Source organism: Lepisosteus platostomus, chromosome 2 (assembly GCF_059453375.1).
Source record: "Lepisosteus platostomus isolate fLepPlt1 chromosome 2, fLepPlt1.hap1, whole genome shotgun sequence".
Taxonomy (NCBI): Eukaryota; Metazoa; Chordata; class Actinopteri; order Semionotiformes; family Lepisosteidae; genus Lepisosteus; species Lepisosteus platostomus.
Window position 1 is genome coordinate 77,038,086 of NC_142612.1, and position 24,892 is coordinate 77,062,977.

Here is a 24,892-nt window from a genome sequence, read left to right on the forward strand (position 1 = left end):
TAGGGCGATTATAGACAAGACAGGTACTGAGGTGTCAAGCCATGTAGAGCCTTATAGGTGACAGTGAGGATTTTGAAGTTGACACGAAACTTGACAGGAAGCCAGTGCAAGGACTCCAGGATAGGAGTAATGTGATCACTTGCACTAGACCTGGTCAAGATTTTGGCTGCCGAATTTTGGACATATTGGAGTTTGTTCAATGTGGATTTAGATACCCCAGTGAGTAGAGTATTACAGTAGTCAACTAGGGAGAAGACAAAAGTGTTGATCAGCTTTTTAGCCACAGTTAGTGATAACATAGGGGCAGAGTCTAGCGATGTCTCTGAGGTGAAAATAAATGTTTTAACGAAGATGTTTATGTTGCATGTGTGGGTCGAATGTTAAGCCTGAATCAAATATGACCCCAGGGTTTTTCAATTTAGACTGAAGCTTCATCTTGTTACAGTTAAGATGAAGGAAATTTTGAGTCATCCAAGTTTTTATGTCAGAGATGCAACTAGATAGAATAGAGATGGCCACATCAGTGTCAGGTGTGGTATGATGTATATTTGAGTATCATTAGCATAGAAATGATAGTTGATGCCATGTAATCTTAAAAGCTGACCTAGTGGAAATATGTAAATGCTGAAAAGTAGACTTAACACCAGACTTAACGAGACCGTAATCCCCCAAGAGAGACAAAGTGACAGCGATCAGTGAAGTAAGACTTAAACCATTCGAGAGCAGTGTCGGAAACTCCAAACACAGTCTCCAGACAAGAAACTAAGATGTCCAGGTTAACAGTGTCGAAAGCAGCAGTGAGATCAATAATGAGGAAAGAGAGAGAACCAGAATCAGATGCTATTAGAAGATCGTTAGTAACTTTGTTCAGGGCAGTTTCTGTGCTGTGAAGTTGACAGAAGCCAGATCGGAGGGGTTCGAAAAGGTAATTTACAATGAGGTGGTTATGTAATTGAAATGTGACAGCATGTTCTAGAATTTTTGCAAAAAAGGGTAAGTTGGAGATGGGATGAACATTCGTCTAAGGGCCAGGTTAGATTTTTGGTGATGTGAATGCCCAGGAACTTGAAGCTGCTGACCATGACCACAGCAGCCCCATTGATATAGACAGGAGCGAGGCCTCCTCCCTGCTTCCTGAAGTCAATACACAGCTCCTCAGTTTTGTTGACGATGAGGGAGGGAGGGAGAGGTTGCTCCCCTGGCACCATACCACCTTTTTATACTTTCCAAACACAAAAACATGCCAAATAAGGATTGGAAAAATGAACATGTGCTAGGAAACCCTTAATTAGAAGCAATGGGTCAGTCATTTAAAGTTGTGAAGTAGCACTGGTTTATTAAAATAAGACACAATTTAGACTAATCATGTAATCAGATTCACTACGTCAAGACACATAGGCAAGCTGTAGCATGGCAAAGATACAGTACAGAGGACAAACGGGTGTTTACAAATGGCAGTGGAGATACGTAACCACTCAGCAGCCTGCTCTGCAGAGACCTGCCATTTTGCTTTACATCATTTTTCAGCTTTAATGGTGCTTTCAGAAGATGCTTTTCTTTTTCACCTACCAGAAAATGTCTATGCAAATTTGAGGCTGCCTAAATTACACATTGGCAATGTCTGCTGTTGCATTCAGCCACATTCTAGAACACCCTTGCAATTCGCTTGCATTAGAAAACAGCCTAGCTTTGAATTCCAGGACCAAGGAGCTAAGGGGGAGGATAAAAAGACTATAACAGTTGATAAACAGCATCAGAACATAATCAGTGAAAACACTTAGAAGCTACAGTTTTGCGACTCAATAGAACACAATATCTTGACTTTATCTCTTGCTGCTGTTTTGTCATTCACTTCATTGGACTGCTCCAGTCACTGCCAAGGGCAAAGACTCCCAAATCAAAACACCCAAACATGTTTTTATAAAGGTAGCTGACACTTTACTAAAACAATTGTTTAAAAAGATTTAAAAATCTATATTTCTTCTAAGATTAAAGCAATTAATGTGCTTATATTTTTGAATTTCTACAGGATATGACAAGGGACACGTACAAATTGACAGAATTTACAGTAATTTGCTCGACAGTAATAGCATCTTTCTGAATTAAAGCCAATTAAAATCCAAAGTCTATCTTCTTAAAAACAGACTACTGATGTTTTTTCTTTTCCAAGTAAATTTGCGTTTCCTAGAATTTTACTGATAATCCTCAGCAGTGACTTTCAGAAAATAAGGAGTCCATAAGTCTCTGGAGGAAACAGTTGTGAAGCATGGATAATCTAGTAAAACACATTTGTTTTTATGTTCTTTCATATTACATCAGTAAAAGTAAAAGAATGGGAATGTGATGCATGAGATAAATATTTTTCTCTTTCTTTGATATCCTGGGGGAAATTTGAAAAACAGATCTGTGGGAATTTCTGCTTATTTTCATCTCATGTTTATCTATGCTCCCCTCGGTGCCTTCTGTACAGTATAAAGACAATGAGCTGTAGGGTTTTGTATCATACCGAGATATCCTCATGCGTTTTCAGGATGCTTTTGCAGATATTACTATGCATGATGTTTTTAGCTCTGTTCACATCAGAAGGACAACCTCTTTGCAAACGACAAGGAAAGCCGGCTGCTCCACATTTATTGAGAGAGAATAACATTATGATTGGAGGGATTTTCGCACTACACAGAGATGCACAGGAAAAAATATTTCAGTTTACAACTGAACCACAACCTCTGAAATGCAAAAGGTTAATTTATGTTTTTTAATTGAATCTTTTTTTTCCCACTCACAGTTCACAGCTTTTGAGAAATAGCTTCTTTAATGTTTTTAAACAATGCTAAGTCCTTTATACACATAAACAACATCTTACATAGAAGAACAAATTCGATTTTTACACAATTTGTAACATTTACTTGGTCTTATAACTTTTTAGTCGACTAAAAACAACTAATCTGCACGTTCTTTTTAGTTTCAGTTTTGCAGAATTCCAGTCAGTGCAGACAATGATCTTTGCCATTGAAGAAGTAAATAACAGAACAGATCTTCTTCCTGGGATTTCCCTGGGTTACAAGATTTACGATTCTTGTGATTCCTTACCCTCTGCTGTAAGAGCAGCTATGGCTTTAATGAATGGAAATGAGGAAACTCTCTCTGACACCTCCTGCTCCAGACCAGCTGCAGTTCAAGCTATAATAGGAGAGTCAGGATCTTTACCCACTATTGCAGTTTCAGCAGCAGTTGGACCTTTTTATATCCCCGTGGTGAGTAAATACTTAACATATCTTTGTGGAATTTCCACAAGCAAAATGCATTTCTGATGTTAATAGTGGCAATACAGTAGGTATATGTACTGTGTACATATAGTGCTTCTTTATTTGAACTTTTGTTTTCAATACAGATCAGTCATTTTGCTACCTGTGCATGTCTCAGCAATAGAAGACGATTCCCTTCATTCTTCAGAACCATCCCCAGTGACTATTATCAGAGCAGAGCCCTGGCTCAGCTTGTGAAGCACTTTGGATGGACCTGGGTTGGGGCTATAAGAACTGATGATGACTATGGAAATAATGGGATGGCTACATTTGTGGAAGCTGCACAGCAACAGGGGATTTGTATTGAGTATTCAGAAGTGATTCACCAAACGTATCACAGAGAGAAAATTCTGAAGGTTGTGGATGTTATTAAAAAGGCTACTGCAAAGGTCGTTGTAACCTTTATAGGAGAAAATGACATGATTGTGTTATTAAAAGAATTATTTCTTCAGAACATAACTGGTATCCAATGGGTTGGCACTGAAGCCTGGATAACCTACAATAGTCTGGCAACATATGAAGGCTGCAAGGTTCTTAGTGGATCTATTGGGTTTACAGTCATTAAAACCAGAATAAATGGGTTAAGAGAATTTTTAAAGAATGTCCACCCATCTCAGGTTCCTGGCAATGCCCTCTTAAATGAGTTCTGGGAAACGGCATTCAACTGTTCTTTAGATATCAAAGATAATACAACACTTAGAAAGCCTTGCACAGGTTCTGAGAACTTAAATGAATTAAATAATGCATTCATGGATGTATCGGAACTGAGAATACCTAACAATGTATATAAAGCCGTATATGCTATTGCATATTCTCTGCACAACCTGCTGGAATGTGAAATTGGTCCTGCTGCCAATTATAGCTGTGCCAAAAAATTGAATATTGAACCATGGCAGGTAAAGCAATAGCTGTATCTCACAATCCGTTAATCCTGTATAAATTATTTTAAAAGTTTATTTTTATGATATGAAACTGTTCTTTTCCACAGCTACTTGAGCATCTTCAGAAAGTCAATTTCACTACTAAAACTGGAGAACAGGTCTCATTCGATGACAATGGAGACCCCCCTGCGAGATACGAATTAGTGAACTGGCAGGTTGTTAATGGGAGCACCGTACAGTTCATGACTGTGGGTTACTATGATGCTTCACTGCCAGCAGGACATCACTTCGTCATGAACCAGGTCAAGATTGTTTGGGCAGGGGGTCAACTTAAGGTGAGAGATAAGTAAAAAATCAGATTTTTAAAGTTTACAGGTAACTTAATAAAATGTCTTATTCAAACACTTACAAATATTTTGAAATTACTGTTAAATTTATTTGTTGGTTGTTTTAGTTGTTTACATTTGCACCTCTTTTTCAAAATTATAAACATGAGCAATTAAATATGTCTTTTTTTAACAAAAAAAGAACATTTAGAAATTTGATATTGTTTGCTATGTTTCTGTTTTTTGTACAGTTAGTGTGTATTTGCTGTTTTTGAATGGAAAAAACGAAACTTATTTTATTTAACAACAGCATAACGTCATGCAAATCCTTAATGTTGCGGATGAAACCTGTTCTCTTTACCCTGCAGAAGCCTGAGTCAGTGTGCAGTGGGAGCTGTGTCCCAGGCACTCGAAAGGCAGTTCAGAGAGGAAGGCCTGTGTGTTGCTATGACTGCATACGCTGTGCCGACGGAGAGATCAGCAACACTACAGGTAAGTGGAAGGGTGAAAGTGAAAGTCAGCACAAAAATGCCCATTTACCTACTTAATGTTACTCTACTGGTTCCTTGCGGTATTGATAACAGGAGCTACAATCCAACCCAAAGAGAAGGTTGTAGTCTGTGAACTTGATTAAGAACTGTTTTAAAAGGAAATAAAAAAAATTATAGGCAACACATTCCCTACATGTACTGTAACTCTAAATAAGTAGTACTTCAATGGCTCAGCACTGTAAAAGATAAGGATACCACTTTCCTCTGCCATGACATCCTAATCATATTTAATATTTCTAATTTTCTTACAGATTCTGCTGATTGTGTTCAGTGTCCTTTGGAACATTGGTCTAATGAAAACAAAGATGAATGTATATTAAAATCACTTGAATTTCTGTCTTTTGATGAAATCATGGGAATTCTGTTAGCAATTCTTTCACTGCTTGGAAGTTGTATAACCATAGCCATGGCACTGGTCTTCATCAAGTTCAAAGATACTCCCATTGTAAGAGCCAATAACTCTGAACTGAGCTTCCTTCTGCTCTTTTCATTGACTCTGTGTTTCCTCTGTTCACTTACTTTCATTGGCCAGCCCTCTGACTGGTCCTGTATGTTGCGCCACACAGCATTTGGGATCACATTTGTCATGTGCATCTCTTGTGTTCTGGGGAAAACAATAGTGGTGTTAATGGCCTTTAGGGCTACACTGCCAGGCAGTAACATTATGAAATGGTTTGGCCCCACTCAGCAGCGGTTAAGTGTTCTTGCTTTCACACTTGTGCAGGTCTTGATTTGCGCTTTTTGGTTGGCACTATCACCTCCTTTTCCTAACAAGAACATGAAACACTACAGAGAAAAAATCATTCTGGAGTGTGACCTGGGATCTGCAGGTGCATTTTGGGCTGTGTTAGGGTATATAGGATTCCTCTCTGCCATGTGCTTTGTGCTCGCTTTCCTGGCTCGGAAGCTGCCTGATAACTTCAATGAAGCCAAATTCATTACATTCAGCATGCTCATATTCTGTGCTGTCTGGATCACCTTTATCCCAGCATATGTCAGTTCCCCTGGGAAGTTCACCGAAGCTGTGGAAATATTTGCTATCTTGGCTTCTAGTTTTGGTTTACTCTTCTCTATATTTACCCCCAAATGTTATATAATTTTACTAAAGCCTGAATTAAATACAAAAAAACACATGATGGGTAAAATGACTTTAAAGGCACTTTGAGAGAAATACAAAATGGATCTACATAAGACCTAAATACTTGTATGGCTAAACTTTCCTAAATTGCTCTTTATTCATGAATACATATACTGTATACGAAAAGAGAAAACTCTGGGGATATAGAGGCATTGACGAGTCAAAGGTCGAGAAAATCAGTACTTTAAGTCTCATGTTGATGGTTTGCATTTACAATTGGGCCTGCTTAGAATTTAAAATACTCTAAAGTAAGCAGTCACACTTGCCACGATGTTGGTAAGCATAAGTAAAAGAACATTTAGTTAACATGTTTAAGTAAATCTGCAGTGCCTAGTTTTAAACAGGAGCTCTAAATGACATACAAGTCTCTAAAATAGATATTTATCAGAAAAATGTTCAGAAGAACAGTTTTATACTTGACACAGCCTTTTATTTTCTCTCCGCATATACTGTATACCTCTTGTGTACACTAGTATGTGTTCTGTTGTTGATTCTGAAGGCCTTTCAATGACTTCAGGTCCTTAAATTATGTCTCCTCATAGTCTCCCCATCCAATCATGTAAAATTCAGTTATTTTCCCCTGTGTTAGACTCTTTTCACTTTTGCTTCGCTTTTTTATCGCTTCCTTGCAGTGTCTAGAAGATGGAAATTCACCTAACTACATGTCTTTTTATGAGAACATTATTGCTCAGTATTTCTCATTTTATATTTATACAGTATGTTTTCACTGCCTGCATGTAGAAGTCTGCACTAGTCTATAATAAATTCTGTCTGTAAAATGTTTCTCCAGTCTTAGATTTCCTTTGCAGCTTCTGCAATAATTACGTATAATTCTTTTTTGGTATAGTCTGTGAACTTGATGAGCTTACTAAGTATTTAGAATCTGGGTCATTCATATTCATATATTCATAATACCACATTATTACCCAGCAGGACCTATCATACAAATCCCTGTAGGTTATTTTAAGAGTGCTTTTAAAGACAGAAAATGAGAATGTAAAGTCTGGAGGGAAGATTTTATTCTAAGAATGTTATTGGCTTAGGAGACCCTACTGTATGTACAGCACTTATTTACAGAACCATACACAGATAATAGGTATACGACACAATAATAATCATAAAATGGAGTCTGTAAACATACAGATGCAGCAATTCAAAGTGCGCGGTACAGACACGTACCGGAGGTAATTGGCTACGGCGTCGCATTGTGACGCACGATGACGCTCGGTACCGCGGTACGTGATTGGTTGATCGACAGGGTACTCGGTCCGTACTCGTGGTCCGTTGGTCTGTCATAGACAAATTTACAGTAAACGTCTTTACAGTGCCCGTTGTAGTATGGAAGGCATAAGATCATGCAGAAGGCTGGAATACATGCTTGAAATGTATGGAAAACAGCTGGCTAAATTGTTTTTCTTTTCTAACTTGAGATGCTCATTTTAAACATCTGTAGGGGTGTTTTATTAATACATATAACAGATATATGGTTACACAACACAGTTTGAAATGGTTCATAAACAGGAACACAAGTAACATAGAAACAGCTAAATACAATCAGAATGAAAAGCACACATTTGACTATGAATTGTCTTGGAAAGGATAAGGTACCCAAAGGCACAGTGAAACTCTGTCTGATTAACTGCTCAACTAATCTTTGCTTATAAATGCACACAGAAGCAGTCACAAGCAAATCTATTCACTAGTTTATTTTTATATAAATACAATTTTTTTTTCAATATTAATGTATATACAGTCTACAAAAACTGCACCAGAAATCCCCACAGCATATATAACTTTACTTTTGCATGTAAAACAGGTAAAATACAGTAGGTTAAGGGTGTATAAAAATAAATATAGATATACCATTCTAATTTCTGGGTAGAGGCAAGCATAAATTCTGAGGTCTGAGCAAAACAAATCTGAAGCAAAAAATATTAGGCAAAATTGAAATTGTGCCAGGCCACAATCATCTTTATTCCATGCTTTGTTTTCCTCTCGGGCACTGACTCCACATCAGAGTTACACTACAGCAGTATAACTGTTCCGAGTGCTGTTTGTTGCCTCTGCTTTCACACCCTGCCTGCAGCCCTGTGCTTCAGTCTGTCTATCAGTGGAGATTAACTGTGTGCTACCTGTGCTCTTTACAGACACCCTGCAGGCCTGCTGTTCCCCCCAGCTCCCCATGAGACTCTACAGTCTATTGCTCCCATTCAGAGATGGGTCCTGGATCTCTATTTCATATTATTTATTGATGATTAACCTTGAATAGATATAATTTATCACTACTTTCCTTATCTTCCTGATCTTAATCTTATCCTTATCTTTATTCCATTGTAGTAATCACGAAGAACCATGTGTGTTCCAAGTATTCTAAGCAGTACACATTCTAGTGGCATTATTATTATTATTATTATTATTATTATTATTATTATTATTATTATTATTGTTATAAAATACAAGTAGTAGTGGAATACTAGAATCAATTGATGTAGCTGCATATAAAATGACAGGCTTCCAGACTGTAATATGATACACAGTACCAAGTTAGAGCTTGTGTGTGTATGTGTGTAGGAATTAGATACGGGCCATGACTGAAACAACAAAGGGTTTTGTTAGTGCTTATGAGCGGAAAATCAGATTATTCTTTCAATCCAAGTGGAAAAATAATAAGAGAAGTCATGAGAATGGACCCCTGCTGAATAGTAAAAAGATGAAGTGGTAAAAACAGAACAATGAGAACAATGAGCACAGGCCAGAAACCTGAGATATCATGGTAATCCACTATTTTAAAGAGGTAGAGTCTGTATTTTAAGCGGAACTCTTAAGTACGTCACTTTCTGGAATTTAGGCGTAAAGGTTTTGCATTTTTGCATTAATTAAATGAAAGCTCTGTGTGCACAAATAGTTAAACAAATGTAACACTGCTCATGTAAATTCAATTGCCATAGAACCAGAAATGCACACATTTTGCTATTCTTTCTACAGCACAAATACAATGGCAATACATTTTTACATAGCGTCTATGTATATATTACTGAACAAATAATGAAAGAATTCATTTGGGCAGAGCCTGGTTTGGGCCAGATAGTAAACCACACAGGCAGAAATGCCTAATTGTTCATTTTGAAGTCAATTGGTTTTCCAGTATTTCTACAGGGATATATTTTCATCAAAATAGAACAGAATGTATGCTTTTTTCTTGATAATGCCCTGATAACTTTCTTGCTTCCATTAATGAATCAGTTATTCATAACAGTAATGCTGCATTTTCTATACTATAACATTATGATGTCGACAAACACAATACAACCAAGGGAAACTAGTTTCATGTGGTGTTCAATGAAAATGTGGAAGTAGAACTTAATCACTCTTATGTCTGTTTATTCCGATCCATGTGGTTGCTATTTTTAATTGTCTCTAAGTAGGAAAAAAAACAAACTCCTAGAATCTACCTCTGAGTATTGATGCTTTTGTATCAGAACACTGCATAATGTTAATTAAGCATATAAGATTTGCATCTCAGTATATAAGTGCCTTGAAATAATGACTCTTAACTTTGGATTTCAAGAAAGAAAGGTCTACAATGTTGCTACTTGCAGATATTGTTTTAATTGCTGTTTTCACGAGTGCAGAAAATCCTGTTTGTCAACCGTATGGAAAGCAGCAATTGCCTCACTTTTCAAAAGAAGGGGGTATCACAATAGGAGCTCTTCTTTCATTTCATAAGAAAAGTATATTTGTGAATCCATCATTTAAAGTCAACCCAGAGGAAATGGCATGTGAAGGGTAAGTTTTTCAATGTTTGTTATTCATTTATGTTTGCTTCCAAACACAATACATTATATTAAACTCTTTGTTTATTCAGATTTGCGGTATATTCTATCCTGAAAAATAGTGGCAATAATAATAAATTAGTAAAATTATACATTGCACTTTCCCTACAGTTTAAATCCTGCAGAATTCCAATATGCTCAAACTATGATCTTTGCAATTGAAGAAATAAATAACAGGTCCGACATTCTACCTAATATTTCTTTGGGTTATAAGATATATAACGCTTGTGGTTCCATGAATCTGGTTGTAAGGGCAGCACTGGCTTTAATGAATGAACAGGAGAAAGGATTTCATCCAAATAAGACCTGCAACAGAAAATCCACTGTTGCTGCAATAATAGGGCTTTCGGGATCTTCACAGACAATTGGACTTGCAACAACTGTTGGACCCTTTAACATGCCTGTGGTAAGAAAACTTATTTTGGACATACTAAACAAAAAAATATTTTTTTTCTTTCTGCTTTTAAAGATGGAATTATATATTACTTGTTCCTTTCCAATGTACACACAAACAGATCCCTGCTCAAACCTAAATATATATAATGTATATGTGTGTATATAATGTAAATATTCCTTTCCTGCAGGTAAGTCACTTTGCTTCCTGTGCCTGTCTCAGTAACAGAAAGGACTTTCCCAGCTTCTTCAGAACAATTCCCAGTGATTATTACCAAAGCAGAGCCCTGGCAAAGTTTGTGAAGCACTTTGGATGGACCTGGGTTGGAGCTATCAGAACTGATGATGATTATGGCAACAATGGGATGGCTACCTTCATTCAAGCTGCCCAGCAGGAGGGGATCTGTATTGAATACTCAGAGGCCATTTATAGAACTGATCCTAGAGAGAAATTCCTTAAACTTGTAGACATTATTAAAAAATCGACTTCAAGACTAATTATTGTTTTTGCATCTTATATAGATTTTGAAATATTAGTAAAAGAACTAATCCTTCAGAATGTCATAGGTTTCCAGTGGGTGGGCAGTGAGGCATGGATAACAGACAGCAATCTTGCGTCGCGTGCAGGTTATAAAGTCCTGGGTGGGGCCATTGGCTTTGCAATTCCAAATGCAGAAGTACCAGGACTGAAAGAATTTATTTTAAATGCTCGTCCATCAGACACACCTGGAAACACTGGCTTAAGTGAATTCTGGGAAAGTATTTTCAACTGTACCCTGAATTCCCAGAGTGATGTGAGTATGAAGCCATGCACAGGAACAGAGTCTTTGGATGAAATAAACAACCTATACACTGATGTATCTGAAGTAAGGATATCCAACAATGTGTATAAAGCAGTGTATGCCATAGCCCATTCATTACACAACCTGATGATGTGTCAAAATGGACAAGGACCTTTCGACAACAGAACATGTGCAAATAAAGCGAATATAGAACCCTGGCAGGTAAGGACATGAGTTCTCCTCCAAATGTTTCTAATTTAATGCCTGAATAATAACGGACTGGACTGCTCAGTGGTGTAGTGGTTAGCTTTGCTGCCTTGCAGTACCGGGTCCTGTGTTTAATTCCGGACCCGGGTTGCTATATTGAGTTTGTATCCGGGCTTCCTCCCACAGTCCGAAAACATACTGGTAGGCTAAATGGCTTCTGGGAGCACTGGTCCTGTGTGAGTTTGTGTGTGTCTGTGTTTGTGTGTGCCCTAATATGGAGTGCAATCCTGTCCAAGGTGTACACCCGTTGCTTGCTGGGATAGACTGTGGCTCCCTGTGACCCTGAATTATAAGAAGCAGTTAGAAAATGGATGGATGTATACTATGCTTGAAGAACCCCCTTTAGTAACTGAAGTTCTCCATAACATTATAAGCTACTGCGTAAAAAAAATAATAATTTAAAGGTATGACGATGGTTATGTACTGTATACTATATTTGTTTCTAAGGTGTTTTCACATTTGTTAAAATTTTATATGACAAAATGAGATGCAGTTATATTTTTTATTCACAAATGTGAATCTTACCAGGTTGTTTTCTTCTAGGTTCTCTATTACCTGAAGCAAGTTAATTTTACAACTAGAAATGGAAAAAACATTTATTTTGATGAAAATGGAGATCCAGTAGCACGATATTCAATAGTGAACTGGCAGCTCAACAATGAAGGAATCACAACATTCAAAATTATTGGTGTATATGATGCCTCTTTACCGGAAGGACAACAATTTTTAATGAATGATGTTAACGTGGTGTGGGCAGGCAACCAGGATAAGGTAAGGTACTACCTGAGGATTCAGACTTAATTAGGCACCAATTAAAATGAACCCCTAAAATAGGTACTCATCCACAAATGCATATATTAAATGTTTATCATGCAATCATGAAATGTGCATAATTGTATTTGTTTAAATAATACATGGCTTCTTTTAAATAAAAGTCTTGCACTCTCTGACTCTGCATCACTGGTTGCCAAACTGCAGATACCAAAGTCAGTCTGCAGTGAGAGCTGCCTTCCAGGGACTCGTAAGGCCATTGAGAAAGGGAAGCCAGTCTGCTGCTTCGTCTGCATCCCCTGTGCAGAGGGGGAGTTCAGCAACACTACAGGTGAGGTGTGAAAAGCACTGCAACTCATTTGATCATATGTATTAAATACATGTATCCATAGTATTTCAAATAGGAAAAAATGACTTTTAGCTAAGCATGACATGGAACCCTTACATTCATTTAAATATTCATAGTATTAGTAGACTGCATATTTTATAAACCCAACACAATCCACTGTCAGCAAAAAATAAAAAAGGTTGAGAAGAAACACAGCTTGTAGTTGGTAAAGTCATTCAATTTACAGGAAAAACAAATTATCAAATGATTTATTGCAATGTTTCAAAAGTGCTTCAGTCTCTTTGAGAAAATGTTTTGGGTTTAAGTGATTAATAAACAGCTTTATCACAGGTTTTTCAGATTGTTCGCGATAATGCAAGGAAAATACTTCAGCCCAGTAATAGTCAACCTGTTGACTTCTAAATAATGTCATTAAATTCTTAAAATGAATTTAGGTTTCATTAACTAGGGCAAAATAACATTCTGCAAATGAATCATTATTTGTGGATTTTTAAGAAATCTCAAGCAAGAAATTAGGAGAGTGATCTAAATTACTTCAAAATAAAGAACCATACTTTCTGAAGTTTTTTTTAATCTAAATTATTATCTAAAAAAGCAAATATTAAATTATATATCATACATAGAAAATATTTTTGAACTGCAGAAATGAAAAGTCAGATTTTGTTTTGTTGTCCTCTAATTTCAGATTCAGTGGATTGTGTGAAGTGCCCTTCAGATTACAGATCAAATGAACAAAGAAATGATTGCCTTCTAAAAAATATTGAGTTTTTGTCTTTTCAAGAATTTATGGGAATTCTATTAGTAACATTTTCATTGTTTGGAACTTGCCTAACCATAATTACCGCTATTATATTCTATTGTCACAGAGACACTCCGCTTGTAAGAGCCAATAACTCTGAACTGAGTTTCCTTCTGCTCTTTTCATTGACACTGTGTTTCCTCTGTTCACTTACTTTCATTGGCCAGCCCTCTGACTGGTCCTGTATGTTGCGCCACACAGCATTTGGGATCACATTTGTCCTGTGCATCTCTTGTGTTCTGGGGAAAACAATAGTGGTGTTAATGGCCTTTAGGGCTACACTACCAGGCAGTAACATCATGAAATGGTTTGGACCCACACAGCAGCGGTTAAGTGTTCTTGCTTTCACACTTGTACAGGTCTTGATTTGTATTCTTTGGTTGACAATATCACCTCCTTTTCCAAATAAGAACATGAAATATTATGCAGAAAGAATCATTCTGGAGTGTGACCTGGGATCTGCAGGTGCATTCTGGGCTGTTTTAGGATATATAGGATTCCTCTCTGCCTTGTGCTTTGTACTCGCTTTTTTGGCTCGGAAGCTGCCTGATAATTTCAACGAAGCCAAATTCATTACATTCAGCATGCTCATATTCTGTGCTGTCTGGATCACCTTTATCCCAGCTTATATCAGCTCTCCTGGGAAGTTCACAGTAGCTGTGGAAATATTTGCTATTTTAGCATCAAGTTATGGGTTGCTGTTTTGTATTTTTGTACCAAAATGTTATGTTATTCTACTAAAACCAGAAAAAAATACCAAGAAGCATTTAATGGCTAAAACACCAAAGAATTAAGATTACAAAGAACTTAGAGTACCTACATTTTTAAATTATATTTTAGTTAAAATATATTTTTTCTCTTTCTGGTGAAACATGCCCTGGAATAAAAGCATAAAAATAATACAACGGTGTTCTGATTCTGATTTATCCTACATTTCCTTATAAAGATCTGTCATACTGTGTGTGCACAGTACTGTATGTTTGCATATCATTTCTATCATTACATTTAACATCTCTTCAGCACAGCTACAATATGTTTTAGTGAACTAGGATATTGGTAAGAAATATTGTATATTTCTAATAATACAACATACAACAAGGGTGAAAATATACAAAAAAAGTATAAAACTAGTTTTCAATTGAGTCAGTTTATTTTGAAGTTGTCCTGACAATTTTATTTTATTTTTAGTGGACTGAACAATTACTGAAACTTTTACAAGGGGCAAACGAACACATTCTTTTAATGATGTTCTTTTCTACCAGTGTCCTACACACTAATAGTGTCACAATTTTAGTATTAAACATCTGCTAGAACAGATGGTCTTGCACTAATGACTAAAAGTCCAGGCTCGGATATGCATTGATTCCTAAATTGAAAGATGTAAAAAAGTTAAAGAACTGGCTTCACAGCACTCAGTTTAATAGCAGTTAGACTAATTCAGGGCCCGGGGTTCAGTTTCAGACAGTGCAGCTTTCTGTGTGGGGCCTCCGTGGTCTCTTCAATAACATAAAAGTGTAAAGGAACAAGTTTAAAGTTTATTTTTATGCTGAAAAAAGAAGAAAGGAAAGACAACGTTTCGGCTGTGGAGCCTTCTTCGGGTGTGAAGAAGGATCAACAGCTGAATTGTGTTACCTTTCCTCTCTTTTCAGCATGGAAAAAACCTTTAACTTTTTCCTTTGAAGCCTTTGTATGCTGATGCAGCTACCTACTTATATTTGTTCCTTTATAGAAGTTTCAGTATTGGCTAAATCACGTTACATTTTGGACACTTACACTCACTACCTACTGTAACTGGAAGAGCTGACTGAGCAACATCTAAGTATGCAGATTTGATAGAGACATTGCTCACTTTGTCTTAACATTACTTTTATTCAATCTTCATGAAGTTTTTGTGATTTTGTGACAATGATTTTTATGTTCATTCACTAGTTTGCTCGTTTGTTATTAGGGGACTTGATAACTTCATCCCAGTGTAGCGGCGAGGCTTATTAATAAGACAGAATTAAGTGTTATGGGCTTTCCCAAATGAGGCCTCATCTCTCTGTTCATCTCTGTGGTGCAGCCACAGAGAAACTATTCATGCAGGCTGATTTAAGGTTCCTTTGATAAGGTTTCCTAGGACAGCTCCCAAAGGGTGATGCACTTAGCTAAGCCTGGCTATCATGATCAATGGTCATCCATTGGCGCCTATCTGTCTAGGGAGTGCCAGATGGACATCTGGACTGCATTCCTAAGTGTCAGGAGTAAGTGACTCATATCTCACCTTGATCAACCAATCAGGGACTGGTAGGGCCAAGTAACCTACGTGGGACTCTGATGCCCATGGAACTTTCAGCCAATGAATGAGCTGAAGTTCCTCCAGGTAAAAACAGGCAACACAGAGAGCCTGAGAGATTCAGTAGGATTCTGTGGAGAATTCTTGGACTTTTCTAAAGAGAATTCAAAGGAGAATTCCAGGGCAGGACGGCCCAGGAGCAGAAGGCTCCCAAGGGCAGGACATTCTCGCCATTCTTAGACTCAGCCCGGACAACCACGGAACGGCCAGTGTGTCCGAGTGCCAGAACTTTCCTTTGTTCTAAGAGTCTAGAGCGGAGGTTGCCAGAGAGTAACGAGAGGATCCACCCGAGGTTAGCACCAGCAGCAGGCCTCGTGAAGAGGTCAGAACTGTGGACAGCTGAATCACTATTCAGAACTATTCAGAACTAGCTCTCCATCAGGAACGAACCGGTCCTCTTCCTGACTTGCTGGGACCCACAGTCATCTTTTCTCCTGTGCACAAACTTTGCTAGTTAAAGCCAACACTAACTAGCCGGTCAGTGAGCATCTGCAGCGCACCGTCGCAAACCGCACAACACAGCCTGGCAAGGAGCCAGAGAGCGTGGATTGGACAGCAACAGCCTGCAACTGTTTCTTTGTGCCCGCAGGAGATCTGAATCCCCAGAGATTGGAAGAGTATTCAACTTCAATGTATTACAGCTCGAGAATTCAATTGTTATCCCAACCAGTTGATATCAATTTAATTCCTAAGAGTTATGTACTTGTTTTGAGTATCTAATGTAGAAGTTATAACCAAGTTCATGTACGAAACGGTCTAAATGAATGATATACTGAACGTGTGTCCTCTTGATATATGTAACTCTTTGTAACTGACTGAATATATACCTTTTGTATTCTGATAACCCTCTTGATAAGATCTGTTAGTTTTATATGCATATTTTATGTATTAATAAATGTATCCTCGTGTATTAGTACCTGTGTGTGTGTGTTGTTTGAGTTATATCACATGGTTGGATTCTAAAGCCATCAAAAGAATCAATTTTGTGATTTACTGCTACAATTAATAATTGTCCCAGTAAATGCCCAAACCCTACAGAACTGGTGCCTTTAGAGAGCACACTACATTACACCAGTCTAAATTAAAATCTTATGCTTGTATTACAGGTGTTATCTATACTGTATGGTAACACATTTGCTATAATTTTGTTCTAAGAATGAAATACAGTTATCTACTCCAGTTACCTCTCAGTTCAGACAAGATGACAAAGTTAGCTCAACACTAAATTGTTCTTTCGTGTAAGTGTGTGTCCTGTACCACCTTACACTCCATAATTGTGGGACAATCTCTGGATTTCAGTCCAGAGGACTAAATGACTTTAGGATAATGGACAGCTCCATAACCGTCCAACTGTCTCTGACAGAGAGGGAGAACAGGAAGATCCCTCAATTCAAAACATGACTTGTATCTGTTACAGCCAGTACCGACCCCCAGGTCACAGGAGCAAACGCTAAAGGTGTTTCAGGCCCAAGAGCCTGGGGGTCACAGAGAGTGACTTACTGCACCTCAGGCACTAGAGAGGCTGGCACAAAGCCAACCTGAGCTGATGCTGTCTGCAAAAATCTGCATTTGGGCTCCCGGAGAAAGGGCAGCGGGAGGCAGTTGGAGTCTCCTGGGATGCAGGCAGGTGGGTTAAAGGACTGTAACACAGGGGAGGAAAGTGCAGGAAAGGCTGGAGCAGGACAGGGAAGAGCCACCTATTGTAGGTCTGGAGTTGTGTTTCGTCCAGAGGGGTCCAACCTCCGAGGCCAGGCAGCGTACTCCATATTGGGGCAGTCCCTCAGGAGGACATAGGAGCCAGGCTGATTCAAAGCGCACAGCCTCAGGGAGGGGTCTTCTCTAGAGCCTAGGCCAGGTGTGCGCTGTCATGGAATGCAGTCCTTGCTGAAAGCATCTGGAGCTGGTTGGCATGGACTTCTCAGGTGCCACCTGGACCAGGCCAAGTCGTGTGCTGAGGTCCGGGTCCAAGGTGGAGTCCCATCCTCTGGTCCCCTGTTTGAGCCCTAAATCCTCTGGACAGCACAGCCACAGACAGAGCCCTAGAAAACTAGAAACCAGGAACAGGAAGGACTACAATGAGACGCTGGCCACAGCAATTGCAACACACCCCACTGCATCACAGTGAGGCAAGCGTTACAGTATTCGCCACACATGATGGGGATTTCTCAAGCAGCAACATACACCCAGCTCTGGGTGGGCACAAGCAGGTCAGAGTATTCTCACTTTGATCCACAACACTGTCCCTTGTGGCTGGAAAGGTGCCCATGAGCTTGGTGTGTCGTCAAAAGATGCATCGCAAAACATTTCCAATAGAGGTTAACCAGGTGAGTGAGCTGGTTTATCAAAAAAGAGAGCACAAGAGTTTTGGATCCCATTATGTTAATACAGAGGCAAAGGTGGAGACGCAGGTTGGGTCAAAGAAATAAAATAATTTCCAACTATTATTGGTAAACAATTTTCATAATATATTTGAAAGCCATTTCTGTTATGAGATGGAGCTCTGGGATGTCATATTTGCTCAGGGCACAATGTGCAACTTAGGAAAATGAGCCTTGAATGATGTGGGACAGATCGCTTTGGTTAAGGGCGTGAGTGGTTACTGGCCTTGAGAATCATTTAATTATTGTAACCAGGCAGGGAAGCAAACAGCCTGAGCTTAAATTCTGTTCCCTTCAATGTTTCAAGTGGACTCAGACCCATAGTTGTCATGGTTTGGCATCATATCAAGCCTGGATTCAACATTATGTTCTTAGAACATGAAAATCTCTGTCAGTGGACAGCTGGTCTTTGGGAAGGAACGACAGCACTCAGAAGAGGCAGCTGGTTGTATAAGCTCATAACCAGCAGGGTGCAAGCTAAACTGTAGATTCAGTCTGGAGCCCTGAGAACCCCCTGTCTTGACACCCAGCAGGTGGGCAGAAGTACATTATGGAGATGGTCAGGAACATCTATAGTAGATGTGTTTGATATGTTGTATAGTCTCTCACCTTTCACAACGATTCATCTTATGATTGCATCTTGGTTATATTTCTGATAATGGGTGATAAGGTCATAATCAACAACCAGATTTATTAATAAAAATCATTATGTAGTCCTAAATTGCATGATCTCACACAAATTGTGTATTTTTATGTAGATATTGCTTTTCAGTCAAATTAAAACTATTTGGAAAAGAAGGAAAGACATTTTAAAACTTTCTATGCTAAATTTTCTGTCAGAACTTTAAACCTGAAAGGAAAATAGATGTAACCTGTAAAACAGATTATGCCATATGACAAGGATTAAATCAGTTCACTTGCAGTTCATAGCAATATTTTTTAACTTTGCATAAAACACACAGCAGAAGTTCCATTGAGCAATTACATACTGTAGCACCATAATTCTGTTCCGTTCCTAATGCAGACTCTACTATGAGCTTACCTCTGAGAATTCATGCTTGGTGCATTCATTTAAGCGCATGGGATTTGAGCAAAGTGTATAAGTATCAGGAAGTAAATTATCTCAGCTTTGTACATGGGAAAGAAAATAAAAACAGTCCGTAATGTTACTGCTTGTGAAGTTATCATTGATTTTGTTCTTCACAGGGGCTGAGAAGCCTTATTGTCAACCATATGGAACACAAGAACAGCCCCAGTTTTCAAAAGAAGGGGACATCAATATAGGGGCAATATTTTCATTCCATAAACAAACTGTTTTTACAAAGCCAACATTTAAGGTCACCTCAGGAAAACTCATGTGTACAAGGTAAGATTAATACTTTGTTTTGAATTAATTCTGACAAATGCATATTTTACAGATTTTGTTATTGGTGAATAGAATGCTATTGTAAGTACAGTACAACAATAATAATAAATCTAAGGATTTGTCAATATTTCTCCAAACAGTTTAAACCTTGATGAACTGCAGTATGCTCAAACATTAATATTTGCTATTGAAGAAATAAATAACAGTTCTGATATTCTTCCCAATGTGTCTCTGGGCTATAAGATTTATAATGATTGTGGAACCATAGCTTTGGCTATAAAAGCTGCATTGGCATTAATGAATGAGCAGCAAGAGGAAATTAATTTAAAGAGCTCCTGCACCAAGTCACCCTCTGTCCACGCAATAATAGGACTATCTGAATCTTCACCGACAATTGGACTTGCAACAACTGTTGGACCCTTTAACATACCTGTGGTGAGAAAACAGTATTTTCATCAGTTAATGAAGTAAAAGAAATGCATTCTTCCTCTTCATCAGCATTTTATGTTGTTTCTCCTTTCCTGTAGATCAGTCACTTTGCTACCTGTGCCTGCCTCAGTAACAGAAAGGAGTTTCCTAATTTCTTCAGGACAATTCCCAGTGATTATTACCAAAGTACAGCCCTGGCAAAGCTTGTGAAGCATTTTGGATGGACCTGGGTCGGAGCCATTCGAACTAACAATGATTATGGCAACAATGGGATGGCTACCTTTCTACAAGCTGCTCAGCAGGAGGGGATCTGTATTGAATATTCAGAGGCAATTTACAGAACTGATCCAAGGGAGAAATTCCTTAAAGTAGTAGATATTGTGAAAAAGTCAACCTCAAATGTAATTGTTGCTTTTATATCTTATATAGAATTGGAATTATTAGTCAAAGAATTTACACTTCAGAATGTCACAGGCTTCCAGTGGGTGGGCAGTGAGGCATGGATTACAGACAGCAATCTTGCATCAAAAGAAGGTTATACAATCCTGGGAGGCTCTATTGGCTTTGCAATTCCAAGTGCAGAGATACCAGGACTGAAAGAATTTATTCTTAATACTCATCCATCAGACACACCTGGAAATACTGGGTTAAATGAATTTTGGGAAAATATTTTCAATTGTAAACTGAATTCTAATAGCAACGTGAGTGTTAAGCCATGCACAGGAAAAGAGACTTTGAAAGAAATACATAACCAATACACTGATGTGTCTGAACTGAGGATATCCAACAATGTGTATAAAGCAGTGTATGCTATAGCTCATTCACTTCATGATCTAATGTCATGTCAAAATGGACACGGACCTTTTGATAACAGAACATGTGCAAACAAACACAGAATAGAAAGCTGGCAGGTAAGGTAATTGATTTTCTGATCATGCAAATATTTAAAAGCAAAATCAATTCAAGTTTGAGTATGTAATTCAGCCACCTGACATTTTTAACTTCCACTGACTTAATTACCCTTTTGTCACATCATATTAAACTGAGTGTAGTTTTCAAATATCACAAATGTGGTACAGTATAAATCATGAATTATCAATGAAGAAATTAAAAGAAAATTAAATAAATCTATCTATACTACACTATAACACTATTAGTGTTAGTGTTAATTTTTTCTAAAACTAAAGAATAAGTAAATTACAAGGATTTTTTAAAACTTCCATCTTCTTTGTTTACCAAGTTATAAGGCTATGTACAGTAGAATATATATATATAGAAAATACATATCCCCACTTCCCAAGGGGTAATATAGAATGAAAGTAAGCAAAGTTAAGAAAATTATGTTAACAACTTATTTTCCTCCAGGTACAACATTACCTCAAGAGAGTTAACTACACAACCCAGAAAGGAGAGAAAGTATTTTTTGATGACAATGGGGATCCAGTAGCACGATATGCAATAGTAAACTGGCAGCCGAACAATGAGGGAATTACAACATTCAAAATTATCGGTTTTTATGATGGCTCTTTTCCAGAAGGACAGCAATTTATAATGAATAATATTAGTCCTGTGTGGGCAGGTCATCAGTATAAGGTAAGATTTATACCTGATTATTCAGTATCGCCTGTTTCAGGTGTTAATTGTATTTGTTTAACTAATCCATGGCATTTTAAAAATAAAAGTCTTGAACTCTCTGACTCTGCATCACTGGTTGCCAAACTGCAGATACCAAAGTCGGTCTGCAGTGAGAGCTGCCTTCCAGGCACTCGTAAGGCCATTGAGAAAGGGAAGCCAGTCTGCTGCTTTGTCTGCATCCCCTGTGCGGAGGGAGAGTTCAGCAACACTACAGGTAGATCACGTTTACTGTGTGTTTGCCATAGTGAATTATATACTTTTGTTTTTCAAACAATGAATGGAACTGTCCGAAACTGTATATACTTGTACCAAAAATGTTGTGTAGTTTGTAGCCAGTGAAAAACAGAATTTAATAATATGTGTTGTTTCTTTGTAATTCTGTGTTTTACTCGCATGAATGAAAACACTGCCTGATGAGTGATAAAGTTTACAATGGTTTTCTTAGTGGTTAGGAAAGTTTGTTGTAGTTTATACTACATTCTTTATTACTAACTTTGCTTTCTGCTGAAAATGGCATTCAAGCAATGAAATATATCTGGGAGCTGTGTACATTTTAATAAAACAACTAATTTGAACTGGAATTCACTATCTGGATTATACAGTATCTATATCATGGTAGAAATTAAAATCATGTTATTAATTGATTTATTTAAATGACTTTTGCAGGATCCATATCAATGCTTTATAGTTTGGCTACACATTTATGACATCTGTTTTTAGATTTTCATTTTTTTCTCTTTTCAGACTCATTGGGATGTACCTTATGTCCTTTGGAGTACAGACCAGCTGAACAACGAAATCAGTGTATCTTAAAAAGTGTTGAGTTTTTGTCTTTTAGAGAATTAATGGGGGTACTTTTAGTCACATTTGCATTGCTTGGAACTTGCTTAACCATGGTAATTGGTGTTATTTTTTTCCAGTACAGATTTACTCCCATTGTAAGAGCCAATAACTCTGAACTGAGTTTCCTTCTGCTCTTTTCGTTGACACTGTGTTTCCTCTGTTCACTTACTTTCATTGGCCAGCCCTCTGACTGGTCCTGTATGTTGCGCCACACAGCATTTGGGATCACATTTGTCCTGTGCATCTCTTGTGTTCTGGGGAAAACAATAGTGGTGTTAATGGCCTTTAGAGCTACACTGCCAGGCAATAACATTATGAAATGGTTTGGCCCCAAACAGCAGCGGTTAAGTGTTCTTGGATTCACACTTGTGCAGGTCTTGATTTGCACTTTTTGGTTGGCAATATCACCTCCTTTTCCTCAAAACAATACAAAATATTATAAAGAAAAAAACATTTTAGAATGTAATTTAGGTTCAACAGTGGGATTCGGGGCTGTGTTAGGTTATATAGGATTCCTCTCTGCCATGTGCTTTGTACTCGCTTTCCTGGCTCGGAAGCTGCCTGATAACTTCAATGAAGCCAAATTCATTACATTCAGCATGCTCATATTCTGTGCTGTCTGGATCACCTTTATCCCAGCTTACATCAGCTCCCCTGGGAAGTTCACAGTAGCTGTGGAAATATTCGCAATTCTAGCATCAACCTATGGGTTACTTTTCTGCATCTTTATGCCAAAATGTTATATTATATTACTTCAACCTGAGAAAAATACCAAGAAACATTTAATGGGTAAAGCACCGATAAAATAAGGCAGATCTCTTTGGAACATTTATTTTGCTCCATAAATTATTGTCCACATTTCCTTTCTCTGAGTTAAATTTATTTAATTGGATTTTAGTTTCTTCCCTCTTTTTAGTACCTCCACTTTGTCTTGATAGCTGTCTGTATTTTACAATTTGTTAGAATGAGGCACAAGTTTGGATCAAAAAAATTAAATCAAACTGTATGCCATTGGTTTTAGTCTTATTTTCTAGAACAGTTTTCCTCTGTACTTGCCGGTTGATTTCTTCATCCCAATCTAAATTACAAAACATTTTTGGCATGCTTAAATGTGAAAGTAGTTCATTGGGTTTCAAATGCAGTAGGACAAAGAATTATTCCATCATCAACTGTTCCATAACCTTTTGTTCTAAAATGTTCAAAAATGTTAAATGTCTGAATTTATTCATTTCTAAAAAAATAGACCATTTTTGTTCTATGTGTTATAAGGCTATTTTGTTACTTAGAACTGGCACTAGAAGTTAATGAAAGCTAGGTGTAAAAAACTGTAACTGCAAAAAAATATTTTAAAAGATTCTCTGACAGACATTATTTCTGTAAGAAAAACACAAAGCAATTAAAATGTTTATCAAGCAGTGTTCTCATGCATTTTCGTTATTCAGTTCTTGTAATTTGATTGGAATCCATTGACAGACCAAATGTGAAATGTAAAGCACACGCAGCATTACGTGAGTGCGTAATGTGGCGTGTGGAAGCATTACGCTTGTAGTGATTCATAGCCGTTTCAGGGACGCCAAATATGTAATGTTAGTGGCTCTCTGAAGGCACCAGTTCTGTAAGGTTTGGGCATTTACTGAGACAATTATTAATTGTAGCAGTAAATCACAAAGTTGATTCTTTTGATGGCTTTAGAGTCCAACCATGCGACATAACTCAAACAACGCACACACACAGGTACTAATACACGAGGATACATTTATTAATACATAGAATATGCCTTAAACTAACAGATCTTATCGAGAGGGTTATCAGAATACAAAAGATATATATTCAATCAGTTACGAAGTGTTACATATATCAAGAGGACATACGTTCAGTATATCATTCATTAAGACCGTTTCATAAATGAACTTGGTTATAACTTCTACATTAGATACTCGAAACAAGTACATAACTCTTAGGAATTAAATTGATATCAACTGGTTGGGATAACAATTGAATTCTCGAGCTGTAATGCATTGAAGTTGAATACTCATCCAATCTCTGGGGATTCAGATCTCCTGCGGGCACAAAGAAACAGTTGCAGGCTGTTGCTGTCCAATCCGCGCTCTCTGGCTCGGTGCCAGGCTGTGCTGTGCGGCTTGCGACGGTGCGCTGCTGATGCTCACTGACCGGCTAGTTAGTGTTGGCTTTAACTAGCAAAGTTTGTGCACAGGAGAAAAGATGACTGTGGGTCCCAGCAAGTCAGGAAGAGGACCGGTTCGTTCCTGATGAAGAGATTGTTCTGAATAGTGATTCAGCTGTCCACAGTTCCGACCTGTTCACGAGGCCTGCTGCTGGTTACTCTCTGGCAACCTCCACTCTAGACTCTTAGAACAAAGGAAAGTTCTGGCACTCGGACACACTGGCCGTTCCGTGGTTGTCCGGGCTGAGTCTCAGGATGGTCAGGAGGCGCGCTGCGAGAATGTCCTGCCCTTGGGAGCCTTCTGCTCCTGGGCCGTCCTGCCCTGG

At 38.0% G+C, this 24,892-nt stretch overlaps 2 protein-coding genes and 1 pseudogene across 5 annotated transcripts; all 3 read left to right on the forward strand.

Annotated features, from left to right (window-relative positions):
• The first annotated feature begins 2,523 nt into the window (after positions 1 to 2,523).
• Positions 2,524 to 6,786, forward strand: LOC148677219 (extracellular calcium-sensing receptor-like). Of its 3 annotated transcripts, XM_088619398.1 has the most exons (6): positions 2,524 to 2,740; positions 2,963 to 3,254; positions 3,392 to 4,201; positions 4,294 to 4,521; positions 4,881 to 5,004; positions 5,315 to 6,786. In XM_088619398.1, the coding sequence occupies exons 1-6, from the start codon at positions 2,532 to 2,534 to the stop codon at positions 6,226 to 6,228; spliced, it is 2,577 nt and encodes an 858-aa protein (XP_088475524.1). In that variant the 5' UTR covers positions 2,524 to 2,531; the 3' UTR covers positions 6,229 to 6,786. The 3 variants fall into 3 exon arrangements, with proteins under 3 accessions (XP_088475524.1, XP_088475515.1, XP_088475519.1); XM_088619389.1 differs by having other exon boundaries at positions 3,392 to 3,661; positions 4,881 to 5,323; XM_088619393.1 differs by lacking the exon at positions 3,392 to 4,201 and having other exon boundaries at positions 4,881 to 5,323.
• Positions 6,787 to 8,722: 1,936 nt separating this feature from the next.
• On the forward strand, positions 8,723 to 14,300 carry LOC148677220 (extracellular calcium-sensing receptor-like; annotated as a pseudogene). Its single transcript, XR_015930145.1, has 6 exons — positions 8,723 to 9,987; positions 10,146 to 10,440; positions 10,619 to 11,431; positions 12,020 to 12,247; positions 12,455 to 12,578; positions 13,282 to 14,300. The product of XR_015930145.1 is annotated as an extracellular calcium-sensing receptor-like (transcript).
• Positions 14,301 to 19,271: 4,971 nt separating this feature from the next.
• LOC148677221 (extracellular calcium-sensing receptor-like) lies at positions 19,272 to 23,714 on the forward strand. The gene is made up of 6 exons (XM_088643704.1): positions 19,272 to 19,474; positions 19,615 to 19,909; positions 20,002 to 20,814; positions 21,269 to 21,496; positions 21,629 to 21,752; positions 22,283 to 23,714. Exons 1-6 carry the CDS (start codon positions 19,272 to 19,274, stop codon positions 23,188 to 23,190), a joined length of 2,571 nt encoding a protein of 856 aa, XP_088499830.1. The 3' UTR covers positions 23,191 to 23,714.
• Positions 23,715 to 24,892: the final 1,178 nt, after the last annotated feature.

Coding starts and splice junctions, on each gene's coding strand:
- LOC148677221 (XM_088643704.1), top strand. CDS start 19,272: ATGTTACTGCTTGTGAAGTTATCATTGATTTTGTTCTTCACAGGGGCT. Junction 19,475..19,614: donor GGAAAACTCATGTGTACAAG/GTAAGATTAATA, acceptor TTCTCCAAACAG/TTTAAACCTTGATGAACTGC. Junction 21,497..21,628: donor GGGCAGGTCATCAGTATAAG/GTAAGATTTATA, acceptor GCCAAACTGCAG/ATACCAAAGTCGGTCTGCAG.
- LOC148677219 (XM_088619398.1), top strand. CDS start 2,532: ATGCTTTTGCAGATATTACTATGCATGATGTTTTTAGCTCTGTTCACA. Junction 4,202..4,293: donor TGAATATTGAACCATGGCAG/GTAAAGCAATAG, acceptor TCTTTTCCACAG/CTACTTGAGCATCTTCAGAA. Junction 5,005..5,314: donor AGAGATCAGCAACACTACAG/GTAAGTGGAAGG, acceptor ATTTTCTTACAG/ATTCTGCTGATTGTGTTCAG.